This window comes from Rhineura floridana, chromosome 11 (assembly GCF_030035675.1).
Source record: "Rhineura floridana isolate rRhiFlo1 chromosome 11, rRhiFlo1.hap2, whole genome shotgun sequence".
NCBI classification, from domain to species: domain Eukaryota; kingdom Metazoa; phylum Chordata; class Lepidosauria; order Squamata; family Rhineuridae; genus Rhineura; species Rhineura floridana.
The window spans coordinates 28,063,663-28,087,886 of record NC_084490.1 but is presented as its reverse complement, the minus strand read 5'-3'; the positions used below and the strand labels follow the sequence as shown (position 1 = coordinate 28,087,886).

Genomic DNA, 24,224 nt, shown 5'->3' with positions numbered 1-24,224 from the left:
ACAGCAACCCTTGCCCTATCTCACAACCAGTTGGACGACATTTCCCAACGCGCACTCCACTAAGTAATCCAGAAAGCCCGTGGTTGAAAACTGGCATATAAAATAAAATCCATTTCTCAGGATGCCGCAGCCCACCCAGTACTTGTGCAAAGAGGCGTGGCTGTCTAAAAATCGGACTTCAATTCCCAGCATGCCCGCGTGGAATGAGGGGTGCAGATAGGGAGAAAAAATGATTTCCCCCTCCCCGATGAACTACATTTCCCAGCGTGCTTGTAGTTGTCGAGTGTGTGACGTCAAGGACTCGTCGTTCGCTCTGTCAGAAACCTGGGTTGGGTTTTCGCGCGAAAAAGAAAAGGGTTGCAAAAAGGGAAGAGACATTTGAGGCTTGTGCAGGTAATTCTCGGGCAGGGACTGCTGAAAGGAACCTTCGCGACGCGGGAGGGAGTGGGTGAGGGGAACAATTATGGCGGGAACAATCCCATCCAGTATGGAGCGCGAGGCAAAGAACCCTCTGCCCTTCTCAGTAGGCGGAGGAAGAGGTGAATGGCGGGAACGTAGCAATCCTTCCTTCCAACCTCACCTGTTCTTGATGGTTCACCTGCCCCTTCTTCTCACACAAACAAGAGGCTCTCGAATGTTATTGCTTTTGGCCTTCTCCTGTCCGCCTCCCCTTTCCAAGTTGGAATTGGCTAATAAGACGAACGGCCTTTATTTTTAACCTCCTCCTCTCAGTTGATGGTGTGTTTTTTTAATAGTCAAACGGTTTGTTATCTGTCTGTTCACCACTACAAGCGCAGTAGCGTCTCCAAGAGCAGCGCTTTACTCGCCACGCCACGCCAAAAACGAGCGAGTGGCAACATTTGTTTACATATAGGTAAGTAAAGGGGTGCAGCCAGGATACTATTATGACGAGGTCCCAACCTGTTCCTGGTAGTTCGAGGCATCCTAGACAGTGAGAAACAAAGCTGTCCTTGCATAGCCACATCCTGAATTCTGTTTTTCTGGTCTTTTAGAAGATAACAGTGGAAACTAGGTAAGACTATGGGTACATGAGTGTTGTGGACACTGTTTGGGTAGTGATGACTTGGGTGCTGAGTTGCAAAGAAAGCTGAGGTTCCTGCCCCTTAAAAAGTTAGGAAGAAAAGGCAATTTGGGCAGATGCAGTTTGACATGCATTGATGAGAAAAAGCTGCTCCTGCTTTTCCATATTCATTAAAGGCACAGGAACTCTGTCCCCTTTTCTATCAGGTGACATCTGTAATGATGAGCATCCTAAGTCCTCCCCCTTGCACATGACATTATACATAGCTTGTTTTGTATGTTGTTTAGTCTTAAGAGATTGACCACTTCCCTGCTATGCAACTTACATGCAAGGATGCTTATCTAGATCCTGAAAAAGTAGTGCCGCTAACCCACCTTCCTCACTGTCCCTGTCACTTCACATATCTTTTCTTTAAAAAGAAAAAAAGGCTGACTTCAGAAGGTTGCATTCTCCCACTATCCAGTGCTACAGCACACATTTCAACATTTTAAAAGCATTATTAATTTCACCCACAAATATCTGTAAGGTGCCATCCCCTTGTATCTTGTGCTATGGTATATATAGAACTATGAGGAATTTACAGACGGATTGCACAAAAGAAAAAAATGGTGGGTGCTTCATGCAGAGTTTTGTGAAATGGTTCTCATCCATGTTAGTGATTGTGGATATAAAATAATCTGCCAGTAGTCATTCCTGATTTAATGCAGCATACGCTTATAAGATCATGTGTATGTTGGGAAGGGTGGATGTATAAGTGGCAATTATATTTTTTGTTAGAAATAAACACCTTTCCCTATGCATTGATATGTGGTCCAGGTAGATATTGCTACTGAGGAGAGACTGGCTTGTGAACCAGACAGTTGTGTATTGAAACTAGCTATTCATATTTAGGTTTTCAATTTCCTTCTCAGCACAAGGATATTATCTGTGAATATTTGTGAATCCATGTCTGTCTGTCTTGTGTCTCTCCTTACTATGCTGCACTATCATGCCTTGTTTATTTATTTCAATTTCTAACTCATATCTCAAGGACTTGAAATGGTTATCAACACTTCAAGAAATATAAAGTACTGTATCTTGATGGATTAAAATTACCTTGTATTTGTCTGAACTTTAAAATTAACCCATATGAGGTCTTGCAGTGCTTCTGGAAGTAGTTCAGGCTCAACTGTTACATGACTTGATTGCTCACCTGCTTCCTTTTCATTTTCCATCAGCTGTGGCCTGTGAGAGACTAGGATCTAACCGGTACTGTATTCCATGAACCCCACTTGTGCTCTCTTTGCTTTGTGGAAGTGGCTAGCTGAGCTGTTACACTGACAGTAGGTTAAGTACTACCCTTTTCCAAAGCTTCACAATGCAAAGCACGATAAGGTAAGCATCCACATGAGATTTGGAAGGTCTTAATAGGTATGGAACTTTGGAAGATTTTTTTTTTCTGATTCCCAAAACATGGACATTGACAAGCTGGGAAAATGTGTGCTTATGTAATGGTGTTACAGTTATTTAGAACAAAGGGCTTTTAGTTTTACCATTACAATATTTTCTAAAAATATTTTAAATGAAGGTACCTTATTAAATATTTACAATAAAGGTAAAAGGTAAAGGTGTCCCCGCACTTATAGTTCGAGTCGTTTCCGACTCTCAGGGTGACGTCTTGCGACATTTACTAGGCAGACCGTTTATATGGGGTGGGATTGCCAGTTCCTTTCCCGGCCTTTCTTTACCCCCCAGCATATGCCCGGTACTCATGGATGGAAGGCTGAGTGGACCTCGCCCCCTTTTACCGGAGATTTGACTTCCTCCTTCCATTGGAATCGAATTCTGGCCGTGAGCAGAGCTTCGGCTGCGTTACCGCCGCTTACCTCTCTGCACCATGGAGGATGTTAATATTTACAATATTAAATAACGCTCTTGAGAGATGAACATGCTGCAGAATTGAAAAGAACTGCTTGGAAGCATAAAATTGTTTTACAAGAACACTGTTTCTACTTGATATGATAAATACAAAAAGTGTTCTTGTAAAACAATTTTATGCTTCCAAGCAGTTCTTTTCAATTCTGCAGCATGTTCATCTCTCGAGCGGAGAAGCTGCAGTACTATTGCCATACTGACTCTTTCTGTCTAAGATGTAATAACTTGTAACTCTTTGGGGTATTGGAGGAACCAGTAGCTTTTTGAACTGCTAGAAGCATTGATATTTTCAGGCCTGTTCTTCCTAGAACTGCAGTGAAATCTGCAGCCATGAATAAAGGAAGAGAACACGTATAACCACGTTTATTTGTATGTGGGCAGATCATTCTTCCAGCCCCTGGCACGAATGAAGCCTGGAAAAGAGACGACAGAGAAGAATCACCTGCAAGAGGAACTTACCCCCAAAAGGTAAGTGACCTTGGAGTGTGTACTGGTGTACTTACAAAACTGTGAATGCTATTCTGTCCTTGCTTTTTTTAATGCAGGCTGAAACTCAGGATGCTAACTCTTCACAGGATACCATATTCTGCATATGCAAAATGACATCTGCTGATGTGATGAATGGAATACCCATGCCCTCTGCCTACTGTGGTCAGAATCACTCTCTGATCCCCTTTTAAGGAATTTTTATTTTATCTTTTTCTCTACTAAAAGCATCAGAGAGCTGCTATTGGAGACACAACACTGATTGAGGTAGCTCCATGCTAGAAAGCTTTCTCTGTGAAAGACATGGTGGGCAGATGTTCAGTTGTGAGCATGAACACACAACACATTATATTGTGTTTTCCAATCAGAGCAATTGATGGTATCAGGAAACAGTTGGAATAAGAAAAATATCTCCAGTGTCACAAAGATATTTCAGAAGAAATTGAATACATACAAAAAAAACTCATCCAAAGCACTGAGCAGAACTCAGGATAACAGACTTTTAACAGCTAAAATGAAGCGTGAGGAAAAACTAAATGTACTGGTTAGCAATCCAGAATCACAATTATCTAGTTAAAGAAGAAAAAGAATTGTTTGAAATATGCCATGAGTTGTACAGATATGTTAAAAAGTGGAGACATACATCATTTTGACACTGAGGAGAAATGTAATAACCTAGTTTAGAATATTGGTAAGGAACTGTATCATGAGATGGGCAGGAGCATTCCATGGCAGTTAGAATCTGTCAGTTAGGAGAATCAACCTTCACTCCTGTAAACATGTGGCCACTCATAAGGCTTACTTCTCTGAGTAGACATACATAGGATTGCACTCTCAGTTAGGTAAGACAGGTTAGTCCAAGTAGTGTGGAAGAGAAAAGGAGAATATGGAAAGAGAGGCTTTATAGTTGTTTATAGTATAAGGATTTATTGTTATTATTAACATGTTTCAGAGATTATTGAGCAATAAGATCAAATGCCTGTTGACTGTTTACTTTTTCACTGATTTATTTACTAATTCCTTGGAAAAAATTGTCTGTGCCTGAACTGGAATTACTACCTACATCTCTGTGCTGGGACTTGACATTTGCTCCTGCTGCCTGTTGATGGCACATAGACTAGATTAGACTTTAGATTCAATCCAGCCCAAAAAGTCTACATTAGAGATGGGTGATGGTCTTGTGTATACACAGAAAAAACAATGTGGTGTAGTGGTGTAGGGAGTAGGACTGGGGAGACCCAGATTCAAATACCCACTCAGCCAAATACCCACTTGATGATCTTGGACCAGTCATTGTCTCTCAGCCTAAACTATCTTATAGGGCTGTTGTGAGCATAAAACAGGGAAGAGCCATGTTTGGCACATCCAGCTCTTTGGAGAAAAGGTGGAATATAAATGTAATAAAAATAAGGAAGATAATGGTCCAATTGCTCTGTTGCTAAGCGATCTGTCTCTTTTCAGGAAACTATTAGATTCGGAACCACTGGTAAATGGTACACCACTCCGTGCAGATTCACCAGTGAATTCTGAAGCCCCAAAAGCCACCCAGGTCCTTAACAATGAAAAGGATTTTGGGAAACCAAGAGGACAGGATACAGAGGCAGATGATAACAAGCAGGTAGGTTTTTTCCAGTCATGTTCAAATTTTTGAATAACATGCAGATGGTTCATGTGGACATCAACCCATCTTTGAAATTTACAGTACAGGTTTTCTTCTTGCATCTCTGATGTAATTTCGCTTCTCAGCAACTTATTGTAATTAAGTGCTGTGGTTCGGGACTATGCATAAAAGATTGTAGTGCTGCTTTCATTTCAACATTAAGCTGACTCTCATATAGTTTTCTTGTCCTGTCCAGCCCCAAGAACTCAACACTTTGATTTGGTGTTTTTCCTTGAATCTACACCTTTTTCACTTTGTAACTCTGCCTTTTTAGGCATCTGATTGCACTCCTGAGGAAAATATCCCTGCAGAGATCATCTCCTCAAGCACCAGCCCAGCTGCAACTAATTTGCCCTCACCCACCAGCATGCCCCGGCGCAGAACTGGTAAGTTACCCAACCACTTGGTCATCAAGAGCAGCCAGAAAAATTTGTAACTTTGTCTTTTCCTACACCTGACAGTGGAATATTGGCCTGACTTCTGTCTTTGACATATCTGCTATAGACACCTGTAGTGGCTTTTGTTTTGAAATTATTTTGTTCCACTATTTTGAACAAGTGCATGGTGTGAATGTGGAGACACACATACACACAGGATCCATGAAGCATCCCTCTGTGCCAGGAGGTGCACTTTTTTTCCTTTTTCTTTTTACAGAAAGGTAGTAGAGCAGGCAGAAGGGAGGAAAACCAATAAAGAAACACACTCTTGTTAAGTGCAATTAAGCTGGGTATGTGGGTAGTGCTGCAATCCTAAACACACTTATGGGGGATTAAGTCCCTTTGAAGTTAGAGAGACTTGCTTCTAAATAAACATGCTTGGGATTTCACTATTTAGGGTATTATCTTAATAACTGACATCATTGCTTGTTCTTTTCATTGTGTTGAAAAGACAATTGGCCTCCATGTCCATCCCATATTTAAATTTCCTCATTTCCCCCATGTCTTGTACATTTGAAAAGTTAAAGCAGCAATGGTAATTGGGCCACAACCTGCATTAGTTTCTTCTGATGCAGCAGAGCACGTCAAAATCACAATGTGTTGAAAAGATTCTTGCACACTTTGCTTTAAAGTGGGTGTGGGGAATCTTTGGGCCTCCAGATGTTGCTGAGCTACAACTTCCATCATCCCATCAGCTATACTTCTTGAGGCTGATGGCAGTTTTGGTTCAACACCTGGAGGGCCAACGATTCCCCACACATGCTTTAAAGTAATATAATAGCTTAATCATCAACACAGATATCCATTAATTGGAATTACTGGACAGATTTGACTGTGAACAGAAAGACAACTTGGAGTTCAGAATACACATAGTGGATTGGTTGGGCTCCAGAACCTGGAGAAGTAGTTTTCACTGCTAGCCTGTAGGGAAATGCAAATAATTTTTAGATTGTGAATCCAGGCCAAGAAAAACTAGAAGCAAGGCTTCTATCACAGTGTTCTCTAAAATGTTGCACTAGCTCTTCCCTTGTTCCCATGCAGCAGCCTACCATCTTAACCCTTTTGGAAACATTTCCTCCTGATGCGTACAGTCCACTGTGTAGCATTATCACTAGACAGTGGCATAGAAAGAATCCATAGGTCCTGAACTTTATTAAATACAGCGGATGTTGTTTCCCTGACCTTTTAATTCCCTGCTGGTGCAAGCAAAAGTCTCCTAATGTTTTAAAAAAATATGGTACCAGTTTTTCAGTCAGTAAGATTTCTCTCTGCCTTCAGCCCGCAAGCAGCTCCCTAAACGTAAAGCAGAGGAAGAAGACAACAGCCACGATACCTTGCAGGAGGACCCTTGTACCAAAAAATGGAAGGGAGATGACAAGGATGGAGAGGGTGAGTGCTTTCTGATTTCTTCTTGTAAGGATGAAGAAAGGCTGAAGTGCTCAGTGGTGAGAGAGTAATGGCATGATGAGTGTGAGCTGGAAATGTGAGAGAATTGGTAGAGGTGGGTGGAAATGCCTTTCTTCTGAAGTAAATGTGTGCTGCCTTTCTAGAAAGGCAGTCCTGAGAGCCAGGATAAGGTGTGTGATCGGTCTATGAGAAATTGATTTTAAGCTTCAATCCTGTGCACATTTATTTGGGAGTAAGCCCAACTGAATTAAATGGGACTTACTTCTGAGTAAACATACAAAGAGTCTCAAGCATATGTCTGTCTTGTACACTATTCATTGTACCATTTCACACCTTACCATTTTTATAAGTACACAGATTCGGTTTGTAATATATAACTGCTAAAAATGTAATGTATGAAGCTGTCTATACACCATATATATATATAAGGCTGCTCCTCTTCATCAAACCTTTTATAGACTGCCTCCAGTTCTTTGGACCTTGCAGGCTCAAACATTGTTCCCTATATACTTCTTTCATCAGATGAGTCCCTGCATATTTCTTTATTGGCTGTGTCTGGAGGAGTCAAAAGCAAAACTGGTGTGATTGGGACTGTCTTGTGTAAAAGAGATCCAGGCTGAATTTTCTTTGAATTATGTTAGACCTTTTCTTCTCCTTCTCTTGTAGGCTCAGAAGGGGAGCCAGATGAGAAGCCCATGGAGGCAGAAGAAGTGAAAGATGAGAATTCAAAACTGGTAGAGAAAAAAACAAAGAGAGATGCAAGGGAAGAGATAGCACTAGCACCCTCTAAACCATCCAGCAAGCCCATCTCTAATTTTTTTGGTAAGCATGTGATAAATGCACTGCCATTTGTGCATGAATGTGTGCATTCAAAAGATCCTTCCCGAAAATGTTGTATGGGAACATGTCTATGAGAGTTTTGGATTCCTGATAAAGGAATTTTAAAAAATATTTTTAGTCAGAATGGTTGCAAAAGGATATTTGAAAAGGATTGGCAAATGACTTTGCTGTGTGGAAGGAAGGATGCCTTCTATGTCAAGAGAACAAGTGCCAGGAGGCTTGTTCACGGTGTGGTTGAGTCCTATGGGCCCAAGAGATGATCCTGAAACCCCACCATTGATACCTGAAACAGGGTCTAGGAGTCTGGTTTACTCCAGAATACTTTCAGAGTCTTAGATTTGCTCCCAATGTCTTTGAATTTGTAGTATTTCCATAAATTCCTGGGCTGCTACTGGAAGGAAGGGCAGGATATAAATCAAATAATAAATACATTTATCAGTATTCCAAAGTAGTTGTAGTTTTATCCTTATCGAGAAAGTGCCACTTTTGTCTCTTTCACCCCTTATAGCTCCTCGGAAGGCCTCTGTAAAGATAGAGAAAAAACAAGCACCTGTGATGGGAGAAAACATGCCTGCACCAAAGAGCCATAAAGAAGCTAATAGCCATGCTATTACCACAGCTGGCTGGTAAATGATTGCTGCCATTTAAGGGAGGTGGGGGGTGTTCCATGTTTCTGTTATGTTACCACCAGGTTAGGACTGCAGAATTTTCTTGAAAGCAAGTAGCATGCAAGGGATCCAGACAATTGCCAATCACTCTGGGTGCAAGCTAGTTTTTGCCCAATCAGGAGAGTTTGAAGGGAAAACCAAAGGTAGTGATAGCGGCCCAATGGGAGAGAAAGAACTGTAAAGTATTTTGTCCACAGACGGAAGCTGTAGATATGATAAATTCAAATACTGCTGCTTTGGGCTGTCTGGAAGCCCCACAACCACACATCTTGTTTCTAGTGCAACAGCTGTAACATTGGTGATAGGAAGTTTAGGGCTGGTAGACAATTTCTCTACTGTTTGTGTAGACAAATTGCCCTAGGTTCTGCTTATTCCCAATTAAGCAGTCCTATCACCATTACTCTTCATGTTTAGCCATCTTCTCTCCTGCATGAACAAAGCATTATTGGCACAGCCATCTGCCTTCAGAGTCTCCTTGTCCTAGGAAACTGAATTACTGGTTGTGGTCACTGTTGGTTCATTCATTCACTCACTAAATTAACTTAGGCTGCAATCTAATACACACTGACCTAGGAGTAAGTCCCATTGAGCACAGTGGAGCTTACTTCTTAGACATGTACTGGATTGCAGCCTTAGTCATCATCTTTGTTCGCTTCCACGGCTATGAAGGCTGTCCCTAGAGCCGTGACTAGTTCAATGCTGGCTATAAGAAAAAGCTAGTAACTCCAAACCCAGACTAGGTAGAGAGTAAAGAGAGAAGAGCCATGCTACTTCTATTTCTGAAATCAGTTAGAGAATAGGAGTGCAATAGTATGTGTTAATATAGGCCAAAGGGGGCTACCCAGTCCCATAGATTTGCTGCCTTTCTGGTGGCAGTTGGGATCACCAGTATTCCTCAAGGCTTTAGTGGATTTCACACCCTCTGGTTTCAAACCACATGCGGGATCTAGAATGGTTCTGATTATATTGTTTTTTTATCTACTAATGTGTCTAAATAAGGGTTATCTTCTTTGAACCCTTTTGTAGCCTATGGATTATATCCAACTAATGAACCTAAGTTAGTCATGTCCATTATTTTCAATGGGTCTGTTCTGAACAGGGCTAGCATTGGATATAACCCTCTCAGTCTGTCCCTAGGAGAGGCTTATAAATAGCCACTTGCATGTGTTGAACAAAAAATTACCGCTCCAGGTGAAAAGTTGGGAAGTTCTTGTAAACAAGGTAACTGGATTCTTTCCATCACCACCCCTCAACTGTACATTTGCTGCAAATAACCTATGTGGGTATGTGTGTGCAGGTGGTCTAATTTTTAAAAAAGTTATAGACTTGTAATTTTTTTTTTTTGCCAGGCTGCCTGAATGTATATGAAAAGCTGTTTTTTCAAAAATGAACTCAAACGAACTTACAAACATAATATACATAACAGTTGCAGTCTAACTACATGCCTCTTTCCCGCTTTTATAGTTCTGCCAAGCCATCTCTTACACTTGACCCTGCAGATTACAACCCTGCAAAGGATAACTATCATCCTTTAAACGATGCTTGTTGGGGCCCTGGCCATAGGTAAGTGCTGCTGGGGTGGAAGATTTTTTGTGACAGAAGGTTGTTGCACTCAACCCTTGCTTTTATAGTCTACCTTCACACACCCTTTATCATCCAAGAACCAAAAGGCATAGATCAGAAGTGATAAGACGATCCAGCTGTTGTTAGTCTCCCAACCCCCATCAACCCCAGCCAGCATGGCCTATAGTCAAAGATTATGGGAGTTGTAGTCCAGCAACATCTGGAGGACCAAAGATTTATCATCCTGTTTGTATTGCCTGTTTTCATGTCAACCTCAATTATGCTTGATCATAGAATCCTATGTTGAAAATTACTGAATTAACTACTGAGTGCAATTCCTGCTCTAAGATTCCTCATTTCAGGTCTGTGTTACTTCCAGCATGTGGACATCTCTCGCCCCGCCCCCTGCCCTGTTGAAACCCTGATCTTGTTTATTATAAGCTGCATTCTTGTTTAGAATTCACAATGATCTATCATAGGCACTACTAAAACTATATTTAAAAAATCTACCACTTGAGGCTTTGCACTGTGTTATTGGTTAGTTGCTCCATGTTCAGGTGCTTCGCTTTGGATGGAGGAAGGAAGTGGCTTTCTTCTACAATGCATCTTGGTTCACTTGTTTGAATCACTGGCCACCTAAGCATTTCTTTTGGCGCTCCATGCTCTGGGGTGTGTGAGTTAAAAGGTTGGCCTTTTAAAACTTTCCAACATCCTTACTCTATGATCACACTCATTTCCCAGAACCAGGTAATGTAAGAAAAACAAGGAAGTGGCAGATGGCTCTGTTAGCAGATCTTTATGGTTTAGCTTCATGGCTCTGAATCATTGTCATGTCCTTATTCTGACAGAGTACCATACCTGGCTGTGGCCCGTACCTTTGAGCGGATTGAGGAGGAGTCTGCCCGGTAAGGTCACTTACTAGAATCCATGGAATGGATGGGGATAGCATTTAATCTGACCTCAAGTTCCTCTTACGCTCTTCTGATCTCTTTTTTCCAGACTGAAAATTATAGAAACCCTGAGCAATCTGTTCCGCTCCGTGATTGCCCTCTCTCCAGAAGATTTGCTGCCCTGTGTCTACCTCTGTCTCAATCGGTTAGGCCCAGCATACGAGGGCCTTGAGCTGGGTATCGGCAAAACCATCCTCATGAAAGCTCTAGCTCAGGCTACAGGTGGGTTTGTCTGATTACAGTTATTACTAATTAAGATACCACCAGGCATTCACCACCAAAAGGACAGCAAGCTGCTCACACTTGTATAATAAGCCTTACCTGAAAGATGAGACTGTCAGGAATTCATAGGAGATTAGTGATTGAGATAAATCATTAAGTTCATGACCACTTGATCCTTCCTTGCTCTGTAGGTCGTCAGTTGGACCAGATCAAGGTAGAAGCGGCAGAGAAAGGAGACCTGGGTTTGGTTGCTGAGAGTAGCCGCACCACACAGGGCACCATGTTTGCCCCACCCAAGCTTGGTGCTGCTACTGTGTTTGGCAAACTTCAAGCAATTGGGCGCATGATGGGAAGCTCTGTAAGTAATGGGTGAGTGGGCATGGATGGTCAGGGAACAGAGTTAAGAGTGGCATTGGGCTGTCTGGGGATATGGCAAGGCTGAGGTCAGGTAAGCCCAAAGGAGGGGTTGCGAACTTCTGGGCCACGGGTTTAATCACGCCTGCCAGGCCATTTTGGCCAAGCCATACCTCAGCCCAAAGAGGTTTGCAATGGCATGTTGGTGGGCTATGCTGATTGACAGGTCTTGTGGTGCACTTTGAAAGGAGCTTTGTGGGCTGTGCATTTCCCCACATAGTTTGAGTTCAAAGTGTGCAGGGAAAAAAGGCTCAGCTGACAACATTGTGATGTCAGGTGATTGACCACGAACCTGTCAAATTTGGCCCATGGGGTGGGGGAAGTAACGATCTGGCTGACTGGCCAGATCTAGTTCCCTAGGCCTGGCCTAAACAGTTTATCCTCTGATGACAGACAGTGTTAGTGTGTACTTGGTCAACATGTCTGATGTGATATTTTCCAAGAAAGTATAGTCTTTAGAAATAACAGGGTCTAACCTTACAGGTCACCGAAAGCCTGGGCAAAAATATAAGTCCTCACAGTACATCTAAAGCAAGTAACAGCTGATGCTTCCAATACTGGAGAGGGAGGGGGATTCCACTGTATTCCATTATATAGCACTACAAAGAGTTTCTGAATCATGTGCTAGGCTGCTGTTCCCTCTGGGTGAATCTCAGCACCCACTCCCATTTCTGTCCCTTTCAGTCCATGAACAAGAAGATTGACATTATCAAGGCTTTGTTTGTTGCTTGTCGCCACTCAGAGGCTCGCTATGTTGCTCGGTGAGTGTGATATGCCACCCTGTGGCGTGGCTCCTCTCTATACACTTACATCAGCATCTCCACACAGCATCCCTGTATCAGTCCATTACCCAAAACCTTCCTAAAACCATACTTTAATAGTTATTTCCCCCACTCCTACCTTGCCCATTGGTTTATTGCTGACGCACAACACTTTTGTTTTCCAATCCACACACTTTTTTTTTTTTTTTTGCATTGCAGGTCACTGGAAGGAAAACTGCGGATTGGGTTAGCAGAGCAGTCTGTCCTGTCAGCATTAGCCCAGTCAGCATCACTCACTCCTCCAGGACAAAGTGAGTTTCATTCATTCATTGGCGATCACTCATGGCCAAGTAAGATTGTCTTCCAGGGTAAGGTCTTTAACGGTGGGTCCGTAAGTGACTGTGGAGGCCTTCGGGATCCACACAGCCTCCCACAGTGAGGACATAGGTTTCCAGATGGAAGATGGGCACGATGAGGATTTGCTTGACGTGCCTTTTGCTTAGCTTGATTGTCCCTTTCTTCTTGTACTTGTGCTTCTTCAAAGTGCATAGCACCTTTGATAATGGCTGACCTCCAACTGGGACACTCATGGGCCAAGGCTTCCCAGTTTTCGATGCTTATGTTACATTTTTTTAGATTAGCTTTGAGAACATCTTTAAACCTCTTTTGCTGTCCACCGATATTCCGTTTTCCATCCTTAAGTTGGGAGTAAAGTAGCTGCTTTGGAAGACAGTGATCAGGCATTTGAACAACATGGCTGGTCCTGCGAAGTTGATGTTGGAGGATCATTGTTTCAACACTGGTGGTCTTTGCTTCCTCCAATACGCTAACATTAGTCCGCCTATTTTCCCAAGTAATTTGCAAAATTTTCCGGAGGCAGCGTTGGTGGAGTCTTTCAAGAAGTTGGGAGTAACGTTTATAGATGGTCCATGTTTCACAGGCGTACAGTAAGGTCGGTAGTACAATGGCTTTGTAAATAATCATTTTGGTCTCCCTGCAAATATCCCGATCCTCGAACACTCTACACTTCATTCGGGAGAATACGGCACTCGCAGAGCGCAGACGATGCTGAATTTCAGCATCGATGTCAGCTTTTACAGAGAGATTGCTGCCAAGATAAGACAAATGATCGACATTCTCCAGCGTCGCACCATTAAGCTGGATTGATGGTGCTACAGAGGGATTGGTTTGCACTTGCTGATGAAGCACTTTGGGGTTTTTTTATGTTAAGCGAGAGGCCAAGCTTTTCATATGCTTCTGGAAAGACATTTAGGATAGTTTGAAGATCTTCCTCTGAATGTGCAGAGACTACATTATCATCGGCATATTGAAGTTCTATGACAGGTTGTAATTACCTTACTTTTTGCTTTCAGCCTGCTGAGATTAAAAAGCTTTCCATCTGTTCGATACGTGATTTCCACACCAGTGGGAAGTTTCCCCTCAACAAGGTGTAGAATCATGGCGATGAAAATAGCAAATAAGGTTGGAGCAATGACACATCCCTGTTTTGACGCCTGATCCCACTTTGAATGGATCACTTTGAGAGCCATTGTTATCCAAAATTGTTGCTGTCATGTTGTCATGGAGGAGTCGCAAAATATTCACAAATTTATTAGGGCGCTGTCGTGCAGTGAAGATCATGTCCACTGTCCCCCTGGAAGGGCAGAAACCATTTTGGGATTCAGGGAGGATGTCTTCTGAGATAGGTAGGAGGCGATTTGTGAGGATCCTTGCAAGGATTTTACCTGTGGTAGCTAGAAAAGAGATGCCTCGGTAGTTCCCACAATCTGTTCTATCACCCTTCTTGAAAAGAGGGCATCCCTAAAATCTTCCAGGATCTCCTCCCTCATCTAGATTTTTTCGATGAGCTTATGAAGTTGTGTAAGTTCAGGCCCACCTTCTTTAAAGACTTCAGCAGGAATCCCATCAGGTCCACTAGCTTTGTTATTCTTCATTTGTTTAATGGCTTTACTGACTTCATCCAAATTAGGGGATACTGCAAGCTCATCTCTAATTTGTTGTTGCGGGATTTGCGAGAAGACCTCATCAGCCACAATAGAGTTACGATTAAGGAGGTTGTGGTAATGCTCTTTCCAACGCAGTGCAATAGACTCTTTGTCCTTTAGAAGTTTGATACCATCTATTGAACGTAAGGGATTTGTACCATAATTTGTTGGTCCGTAGATGGCCTTTGTGGCATTAAAAAAGCCCCGTGCATCATGAGCATCTGGAAAATGCTGGATTTCTTGAGCTTTCTTTATCCACCAGGCGTTCTTAAGTTCTCTAGTTCTTCTTTGGACCTCAGCCTTTGCACTGGCATAATTTGTTTCTTAGCAGCACAGTTAACGTCTTTTTGCCATATTTGGAAGGCTTTCCTTTTCTTGTCACTGATATGTTCAATCTCACTATCATTCTCATCAAACTTTATGATGTTTAGGATGCAGCTGGAGTTTAGGATGCAGCTGGAGGAGGCTTCAGGGATCAAGCTGTGCAGTAGTTGGGAATGCCTGGGATAGCAGCCTAGCTTAAGGAGCTTAGATGTTTCATGTAGGGGTGTGTGAGAAATTTGATGCCATCCACAGAGTATTGTGTATTCTCCAACTAGACAGAATTAAATACAAATAAATATGTATAATCTTATTTCTAAAGTTAAGATTTTTAAAGAATGCAAAATTTGAAGCCTTGAGTCACAAAAGGAATAGGAGGAAGACAAGGGAAATGGTTGGTGGTAGCCATGACAGAATGATATGGACCTTTGAGCCCTGCTCAGCCTCCCTTTGGTTCCCGATCTCTTTCCAGATACTGCCCATTCGTTGGAATTTCCTTACTATGTAGCAAACTTACTAGGAACTTGCTTTTTTCTTTTAAGAGAGCACTGAGTCTATTACCACAGTCTGTATTTTTCACAGTGAAATGAACATACAAAATATACATATCCCAGCCACAGGAACCCTAATGGTTTATATGTAAGTCACTAGGCATTCATTTATTTTCCCCCTCTATAGAATTTCCACCAGAAGTTCTGGATGCTGGAAAGGGCAAGTCTGCAGAAGTGCGCAAAGCCTGGTTGGATGAGAGAGCCTTGATTGTTAAGCAGGCCTTCTGGTGAGTAACCTGCTTAATGATCTGGTCATTTTTTCCCATCTGTCCCCAGCTCTGTCTCTTCAGAGGCTGCAATAAATGAAAGTCCCAGACAGCAAATGGGTGCCTCAAAAGGTATCAGTTCTTTTTGTCCTCAGCCATGTCTGTGTGGGCCTTCCCAGACAAATTAAACCTCTGAGATTAAAAAAAAAAGGTATTACTTCTGTGATTGGGAGGATAGCCATGTGTAATAAGAAAGGAAGATTGGGCACTGACACGGACATTACCTCCCGCTTGTTCACTCACAACAATAATATTTCAAACTCAGCCCACCTCACCTGATGCCTAAACGTCTCCCTTAGGTGTTGTTTTGCTCTTCTTGTATGGTAAGCACTGTTGGGGTTTTCTCAGATTAGCCTTTCTTTCCCATAACATGGATCCTAGTAGAACTTCCTGCAAGGGCAAATATGTGCCAGAGAGGACAGATGTAGCCGTGGGGAGCACTATGTAAATAGTGCTGGCTTCTGAATCAGTAGTCTAGGGCTACAAGCAGTTTCAGACTTCTCTAAGAGTTGGGCTTGGAACTCTGTCTTCCAACCACTCGCAGTTCAAGGCCTCAGCAGAGGTGGGTGTTAAGTCTTTCTGGTTTATTTTGTTTTCAGTGAGCTGCCAAATTACGATACCATTGTGCCTGTCCTTCTGGAGCATGGTGTGGAGAATCTGCCTCAGCACTGCAAGATCACACCAGGTATCTAGAGATTTTTCTGTGTGGAGGAAACTGAATGAATTGCTTAAGCAGAGTTAATGCCTCTTTTCCAGAATTAATTTATTCTCTTTTCAGTGGAGAGGGGTGTGATGTTCCTATATTAATGTATATATGGTAAGTGTTGTTGTTTTAGAAGATACATGGTAAGTGGAGTGAAAGAGGGGGAGTGAATGGGCAGTAGAATGCGAGATGATTGGCTGAGTGTTTAAAATGGCTGAATGTATAAAAGGAAGAGTGAGAGTGGAATAGGTGGGGAGAAGAGAAAGAGTGGATTGCTTGGTGGGGTTTGAGAGAGTTGTTTGCCAGGAGAGAGTGAAGAAGGAGGGGGGTGGAGTTCAGATTAGTATTGAGTAAAACCATATGCTTTTGTGCCTTAAGAAGAAATCTTGTTAATCTTGTTAGCTTTGTTATCTTTAATAAATACTTAATTTGGTTTACCAAAGGCCTGATCCTTGGCTGGGGTTTCACAGACCAGAAGGGAGGGTAAGGTAATGACCAAGGCTGAAGGGGAACTGTAACAAATGGTGGCAGCGGTGAAGAGAGTAACAATACCAGTATTCAGAGTCTCTGGGAATACTAGTATTGGGACGTTACTGGTGGTTGCTTAGCAGGGGGATCTGTTGAGATCTGTGCTAGAGCAGATAGGGAAACCATAAGAGAGAGCGGTCCGGACTGGTGGAGTCCCTGGTGGTGCCTAGTGACAGGCAGTAGCCACGCGCAGGTAGGAACCTGACAGGGAGAGCCAGGGAAGGACGCATCACAAGCGGATCCTCAGATGGGTTGCTCCTTCCTCTCACTCTGCTAGGCAGGGCTATTCTGTTTAGCTGAGATGTGATTCACTGCAAGGGGGAAAGCCCTTCCCAGTTCCAGTCTGATAGCCTGCGTCAACTCTGATAGCCACTTCTCTGGCTAGCTCAGCCTTTTTTGTTCATTCTGACTGGAATTTTTTGTCCTCTCAGTTTTCTCTTGAAAACTGTCATCAGTGCAGAATATGGATTTCTAAAAATAATGTACTTTCATTTAAAGAAAACAAATGAACCAGTTTCTAGCACTGATGGTTGTTGGTGTATATTTTAAAGCACAGGTGTTGCCTATTAAAGGTTAAAGTAAAAGATTAATCTTCCATGCCATGCATGACCAAGTGTTTTGGAATCACTTTCCTCTAACTGTACACATTGGCTATCCTTTCTTTATCTAACTTATTCTTCCTCTCATCACCTTGCCAAAACTGTGCAAACAGGAAAGTGCATGCTTCAGGGTAAAGCATGCAGATATAACATGGTTATGCTTAATGACCAATTCTACATATATTTATAGATTAGCATATTAATAGCTTTTGTACCAAGAAAACTCAAACTGCTGAAATTAGAAAGAATATATAATAATTGGAAAGGAAATGTTGAACTTCCCTGCCTATTTGTTTTGCATCAACATCATGTGTGTTCAGAACCCTGTAGTTTTCCATACTGGGAGCTCTATCACTTTACCTTCCAATGACTTGGTGATTTGGCTGTTGCTGCAAGTCTCAGCCTTGTGTACTTTTCCCCACAGGAATTCCCCTGAAGCCCATGCTGGCTCACCCAACCAAGGGAATTGGGGAGGTGTTAAAGCGCTTTGAAGAGGCAGCTTTCACCTGTGAATACAAGTATGATGGAGAGCGAGCACAGGTAAGGATGTGTTATGTAAGGCCAAAAAGGGGGATCCCCGTTCCCTTTTCAACTTGGAGCTCAAGCTCGACTCTTTCTTTTCTCACAGATCCACATTCTGGAGAATGGAGAAGTGCACATCTACAGCCGGAATCAAGAGAACAACACAACCAAGTACCCTGACATTGTCAGTCGTATCCCCAAGGTGAGGCAGCATTTAGAACTGTTGAGGGAAGGGAGGGAAGAAAAAGTGGTGTTGCCTTGCTGACACAAGAACATCTCTGTAGCTAATGGGGCTACAAGGAGAAGCTAAGCTAAATACACTCCCTTGTTCAGGTAAAAAAGAGCACTGTGCAGTCGTGCATCTTGGATGCGGAGGCCGTAGCCTGGGATCCTGATTCCAAACAGATCCAGCCATTCCAGGTACTGACCACCCGCAAGCGCAAGGTAAGTTGCCACTGCTGGATTGTTAGAAAACTATTAGTAGAAAGCTATTAATAGGATTACCTTTGTTTGCTCTTGTCTTTCACTTAGTGCACACTGCAATAAGAATGAGATGGATTACTTTTGGACTGGGGAAGGGGGATATGCATGATGGGAGTTGTGGCTTTGGGAATAAGAGTACCTTCTATGAATAAATTGTTGGACATGTGGAAGGACGTTACTCTTCTAGCAGCTGTTAGTTGGGATGTGCAAAAGATGTGAGGAAGATCATAACCAATAAGCAAAAATGTATCAAAAAACAAAGCAAAATTTTGCTGTGGGAATATGTACTTTCCCTTTTCTCTGACTCCACTGTTGTTCTCCAGGATGTAGATGCTACAGAGATCCGAGTGCAGGTTTGTGTGTATGCATTCGACATGCTCTACCTTAATGGACAGGTAAGTCAGTCAGTTCTTTCCTGCGAATGAATCTTTGGTGCTTTTAGTCAACCCACATTGCTTGTTTTCTTGCTTCCGTACTTTGAACCTTCCTCTCCCCCTTGAAGTACCTATTCTGTATCTGCCTTTTTAAACATGTAGCTATGTATCTTTCCAGTCTCTAGTCCAGAAACCCCTATCTCAGCGCCGGGCTTTACTGCATGATTCCTTCAATGAGGCTGAAGGACAGTTCCTCTTTGCCACCTCCATGGACACTAGTAACACTGATGAGATAGCAGACTTCCTGGAACACTCCATCAAAGGTATTGCAGGAACAGTGGCAGCTCACTTGTATTTCTCCTCTATTCTGTATTGTTTCTTATAAACCTCAGGCTCTTGCTGAGCCCCAGAATGAAAGCCAGTGTGTAATCAAAGGCAGAGCATTGGCCTAAGATTTGAGAGACCCAAGCTCAATTCCATGTTCTGCTATGAAGCTCTCTGGGTGACCTTAGGCACGTCACTCTTTCAGCCTAACCTATTTCACAAAATTGTGAGGATAGAAAGGGTGAACCGTGTACATTACCTGAAGCTCCTTACCTGAAGGAGCTGGATGAATAAATGTGCCATGGAGGATGGGATAATAAGGATAGTTTGTCTCCCCCAGACTCGTGCGAGGGGCTAATGGTGAAAACACTGGAAGTGGATGCCACATACGAAATTGCAAAAAGATCCCACAACTGGTTGAAGGTGAGAACAGAATCCCTGTCCAGCTTGCAGTGCTACCTGACAGAAGAAAGTGTTGCTTTAACTCTACTGACCTGAGGCAAAATTTGAGTTACTGCCCCTTCCTTTCTCAAATTGGCTGTGCTCTTGTTGGAGAGAGGAGGGCATTTTATTTATTTGATTTCTTCCTTGCTTCTTAATTTGAATAATATCCATATTAGATGGTAACAATATTATAACATAAACAAAAAAGCGATAAAAGCAGCATTATATATCTCGTATCCAAGATCAGTATTTGCATAACTTTAAAGTCCCAGACAAATATTTCCTCCTTAGGTACAGGTTCAGCCCACGTGCCTGGAGATAAATTGCTCAACTTAATAACTGTTTCCCATACCAGCTTAAAAAAGATTATCTGGAAGGTGTTGGGGACACCCTGGACCTGGTGGTGATTGGTGCCTATCTGGGCAAGGGCAAACGTGCAGGCATATATGGTGGTTTCCTCCTGGCCTGCTATGACGAGGAAAGCGAGGAGTTCCAGAGCATTTGCAAGGTAGGGTATCCTCAGGGTTACCCCAACTGTTAAGAACATTTGGCTCATGTCTTATTGGTGCCTATGTGGCATCAAGTGCTCCTGGCCTGATAAGGACCCATAAAAGTAGGCTTGATGGATTTTCCCACCAAGGGTTAACTTCTGAGGAATAAACCGGGTGGGTGTTGCACTTTCCACACCATGTCCAACTTAGGTGCTGGCCAGCCCTGCAATGTAATACTTCCCAAACTGCTATTTGATTTCAAACAGTCATACCCGCTTCTGTTCTCAGATTGGCACTGGATTCACAGATGAGGACCTAGAAAAACTCCACACCTCTCTCAAGGTAGGAACTTCTTTCTGCTCTTTCTGTATCCTTGGTGTCTTCCTGATGTTTTGGGAACAGAAGAATGCACATTATCCCAGTATACCTTTCCAAGTAATATCTGTGTATGTGGAGTAAGGAGTGGCAAAGAAGGGTCCAACCTCCTTGGATCTGAATTTCTGCTCTAGACAACTACTTATTGATTTGTATGGGGGGAAATGCCAGTGTTCTGGCTCCTAGGCCCAGGAGATATCTAGTTAGCGGTAAATAGGGCTCAGAGGTAAATTGTGTCATGTTGCGACACTCATTGTGCTAACTCCTCTGGACTAGTCTGTCATACAAATACTACTTATCCTTGTCTCTCTGTTGCAGGACCATGTGATTCCACAGCCACGGCCATACTACCGCTGGGGTGGGACAGCAGAGCCTGACCACTGGCTAGAGGCCCAGCACGTCTGGGAGGTGAAGTGTGCTGACTTATCCATTTCTCCTGTCCACAAAGCAGCAAGTGGTTTGGTGAGTGAATGATGGGCCATTGGTGAGGGATGTATGTGTGAGAGCCATACACTAAAATTCTCAAAGCTGTCTGCAGGACAGGCTTAGGTGGATGTACTTCACTTACCTGCTTTAGTTTGAGCACAGTCCCAACCTGGGATATTTTTGTATGAAGGGCAGTGCACAAATACCTTAAATAAAATCAATGAAATGGTGAATCTTTTTTGTTTGTTCATACTATATCATCTTAATTACAGACACACATTGAGTTCTAAATAGGTTGCAACTGTTCAGGAAATAGTTTGAGTACAAGGTTCTTTGAAAACACAAACTTAGCATGCTATAAAGGCAGTATTTAGATTTTGTCACTGGAAAAAGAATCGTAAGAAAACAGTTGTGTAAAGCATAGTATCAAACTAAAAATGTACTAGTGAAAAACAACATTATTGTCCAGACGTGATCAAACGCCAACTAATTTTGATCACAGGCTCTTGTTTCACAGATTATGTATAAACAAGAATTTCCTCTTAGGATTTTGAACCAATTGTTAATAAGTAACAAATGTTGTATTTTAAAAATATTCCTATACCTATTTTATGTATTTGTGGTATTGTTGGCAATATTTATTTATTTATTTATTATACTTGTATACTGCCCCATAGCCGAAGCTCTCTGGGCAGTTTACAGTAACTAAAAACAAATACAATTTAAAATACATCTTTTAAAAAAACAATTTAAAACACAATTTAAAAATTTAAAACAATAAACACATGCGATAGCATTAGCAGCTTGTATATTTTACTTGTTATATATTTAAGGTACAGAATGTATTGTTAATTACTTTGTGCATTTATCGCCTTATGTGAAAAACTAATGTGTTTCTGTGGCAGCAGAAGTGCAGGTTAGAAAAAAGGTAGGTTATCCAGAGGAGGATTACAGTGAGATCTGGCTGAAATTCAGCACTTTAAATTTTCCCTATGGTTTTGAGAATTTAAAGGTAGTTACTGTTGCCTGGAATATTACTTAATGTATTTAACTCTGCTGACCTTGAAAGACCTTCAGTGCTGTTTCCGGTGCCATCAATGCCAAGTCCCACCCAAATTCTGATTTCTGGAGCATGCTTGCAGCGCAAACCAAACCTAAGATCTGCCAGGATGATTTTGAATTTGACATATCTTGGCCTTTTATCACTGAGCAAGTGCTAAGCTGATGTTGAGTCCCTCACCTTAGCTGAGCTTTATATATGCCCGTGTTAAGTCGTTCACTCCATCTCAGCTGACAGAATTTAAGCTACTGTAATTTATGCTGGTGTAAGTCCCCCTAAAAAGGCATGGTGGGGTTATGGCAAGGGTGGGATGGGGCAAGGACTCATGTCAAATCCCGTTCAGCTTGGTCATATGACCTAATAGCCAGGTGGAACTTAGCCAGCAAAAGGTGGTGGAAGTCAAATTCTTTCTGAACGGAGTTTGGAATATGCCAGCATAAATCATATCAGTGTAAATTATGCTGGTTTTCTACAGTTAGGATTGCTGCTGGTGAACCCCCCTCATTGTCTTTGTTAGTCTCCTACAGGAGACTGGCATTCATCTTAGCTAAACTCCTCTGAGATCTACTGCTTAGAACAGAGAATTGCTGTTGAAAAAAGTTTGGCAGTTATTTACAAGGTTGGCCTATTTGCAACGACTGTTTTAATTTATGGCAAGTTTTATTCATAACAAATCAGTATGTGCTGCAAAAATGATGGTATAAATGCAGTTTGTATACTACTGCATATTATATAATATACAGTAATGATATGTAAATATGTAATTATTTGTTATGTAAAAGGTGCAAATTTTATTATGCCCCATGGATTAACAAAAGCAAACATTTTTTCAACATGTCTGAGACATCTACAGTAGGGCCCCACTTCCCGGCACTCCGCTTCCTGGCATTCCGCTAATGCGGCGGCTTTCCTCCCCTCTTTTAAGGCCAATTTTGCAGCATTTTGGCGCAATGCGCCACATTAAAGTCAATGTGGTTCTGCTTTACAACAATTTCTGCTTTACAGTGGGGGTCCGGAACAGAACCCACTGTATAAGCACGGCCCTACTGTACTAGTTACTGGAACACTACCGTTGCTTCAATGTATCAGATCGGTCATGACAATGACCTTTAGAGAGAACTTGTAATTGGAAATCCTGAGCAATTTTTTCAGTTCTGTATTACTGGAGCATTTTATGCATGGTCTTCCTCAGGTGTTTTATCTGCAGTGCGGACATGGATAGAAAGCACCCCACATCTGCAGAACTGTAGTGTCTGGATTGGCCCCAAGAGACCATGGTCTAGTTCTGGGCAGGGAAATATAGTGCTTATAGTGATCTATGTATTCAAATTCTCCTCTTCAGAATTAAAAAATGTCTTGCATTGCAATAAATAAATGAATAAATTGAAAAGTAAAGTAACGGGGGAAGCATGAAGGATACATCCTATACCTGTCACTTTTCCCTTGCTAGCCAAATCACAAAGTTCTGTAATTGGCTCCAGCTCCAGATATCAGGTTCATGTGGGAGCGAGCATTAGGCAGGAAAAATTGCCTTGTGCAAATGGGGCACTGCAACATCCTACCCCAGCTTTGTGACCAGCATGTCCTTCTACTGCAGGTGGATGAAGAAAAGGGCATCTCTCTCCGCTTCCCCAGATTCCTACACATCAGGGACGATAAGAAACCAGAGGAGGCCACTGCAAGTACCCAGGTACAGAGATGGCAGGATACATATGTATAGCATTATTGGGCTGAGGAGCCTAATATTCATGGTCTGTTTGCAGACTGTACAGTTCTCTCACTTCCTATACTGCTCTAATATTTACTGTTTGCAGACTTGCTAAAAGGGGAGGTGCAGGGACTGAAGGGATCCTTTTCAGTTCATCTTGGCAGATTTGAGAACTGCAAGAGATTGGCCTTGTTTCTTTTGAATTTAGGGCATTAAGGAACCAACTCTCTCCAGAGATCTATAGGTTTAGGAACATTGTAACCTGTAGATAGGGCTAGGCAGCAGATTGCTGCTCACCATAGTAACCATACAATGGGATGTGGACAACTTCCCATTTTATATATTTCTGGCTGCAGGTGGCTGAGTTGTACCGGAAGCAACAGCAGATCCAGAATCAGCAGTCGGTTGAAAAAAGCGATGATTTCTACTAACGGTCCTGTTCATCTTATTGTGAAAATATTTTTCCTCAACCTATCTTGAACTGAGGCTAGAGCCTCTATGCCCTCTTCAGACTTTTGTCTTATGAATCTACCCCACCTACGGAACTTGGGTAGAGAATATGCTGAGGCTTGTACTGATAATGCCCTGCTGCCTTCCCTTTGCCTGTCAAGTTGTAGGCAAGTTTTGAGTTGATGACTCTCTGTTAATAAATCTTGGTATTTTGGGGTTACTGCCTGTA

General features: G+C 42.3%; 1 protein-coding gene across 2 annotated transcripts; it reads left to right on the top strand.

The window, feature by feature from the left end:
- The first annotated feature begins 260 nt into the window (after positions 1-260).
- On the top strand, positions 261-24,224 carry LIG1 (DNA ligase 1). Of its 2 annotated transcripts, none has more exons than XM_061588243.1 (27): positions 261-393; positions 2,260-2,416; positions 3,338-3,424; positions 4,904-5,060; positions 5,377-5,488; positions 6,818-6,928; positions 7,613-7,768; positions 8,295-8,412; positions 9,919-10,017; positions 10,866-10,922; positions 11,017-11,189; positions 11,381-11,547; positions 12,288-12,364; positions 12,584-12,675; positions 15,370-15,469; positions 16,108-16,193; positions 17,763-17,878; positions 17,967-18,062; positions 18,194-18,304; positions 18,667-18,738; positions 18,896-19,040; positions 19,382-19,464; positions 19,841-19,993; positions 20,265-20,318; positions 20,670-20,813; positions 23,435-23,527; positions 23,902-24,224. In XM_061588243.1, the coding sequence occupies exons 2-27, from the start codon at positions 2,400-2,402 to the stop codon at positions 23,974-23,976; spliced, it is 2,751 nt and encodes a 916-aa protein (XP_061444227.1). In that variant the 5' UTR covers positions 261-393; positions 2,260-2,399; the 3' UTR covers positions 23,977-24,224. The 2 variants fall into 2 exon arrangements, with proteins under 2 accessions (XP_061444227.1, XP_061444228.1); XM_061588244.1 differs by lacking the exon at positions 261-393 and adding an exon at positions 508-874.

Excerpts from the sequence above, each read along its gene's own strand:
- LIG1 (XM_061588243.1), top strand. Across the intron at positions 10,018-10,865 it reads TGTTGGGGCCCTGGCCATAG|AGTACCATACCTGGCTGTGG; the intron begins GTAAGTGCTGCT and ends TTATTCTGACAG. Across the intron at positions 15,470-16,107 it reads ATTGTTAAGCAGGCCTTCTG|TGAGCTGCCAAATTACGATA; the intron begins GTGAGTAACCTG and ends TTTTGTTTTCAG.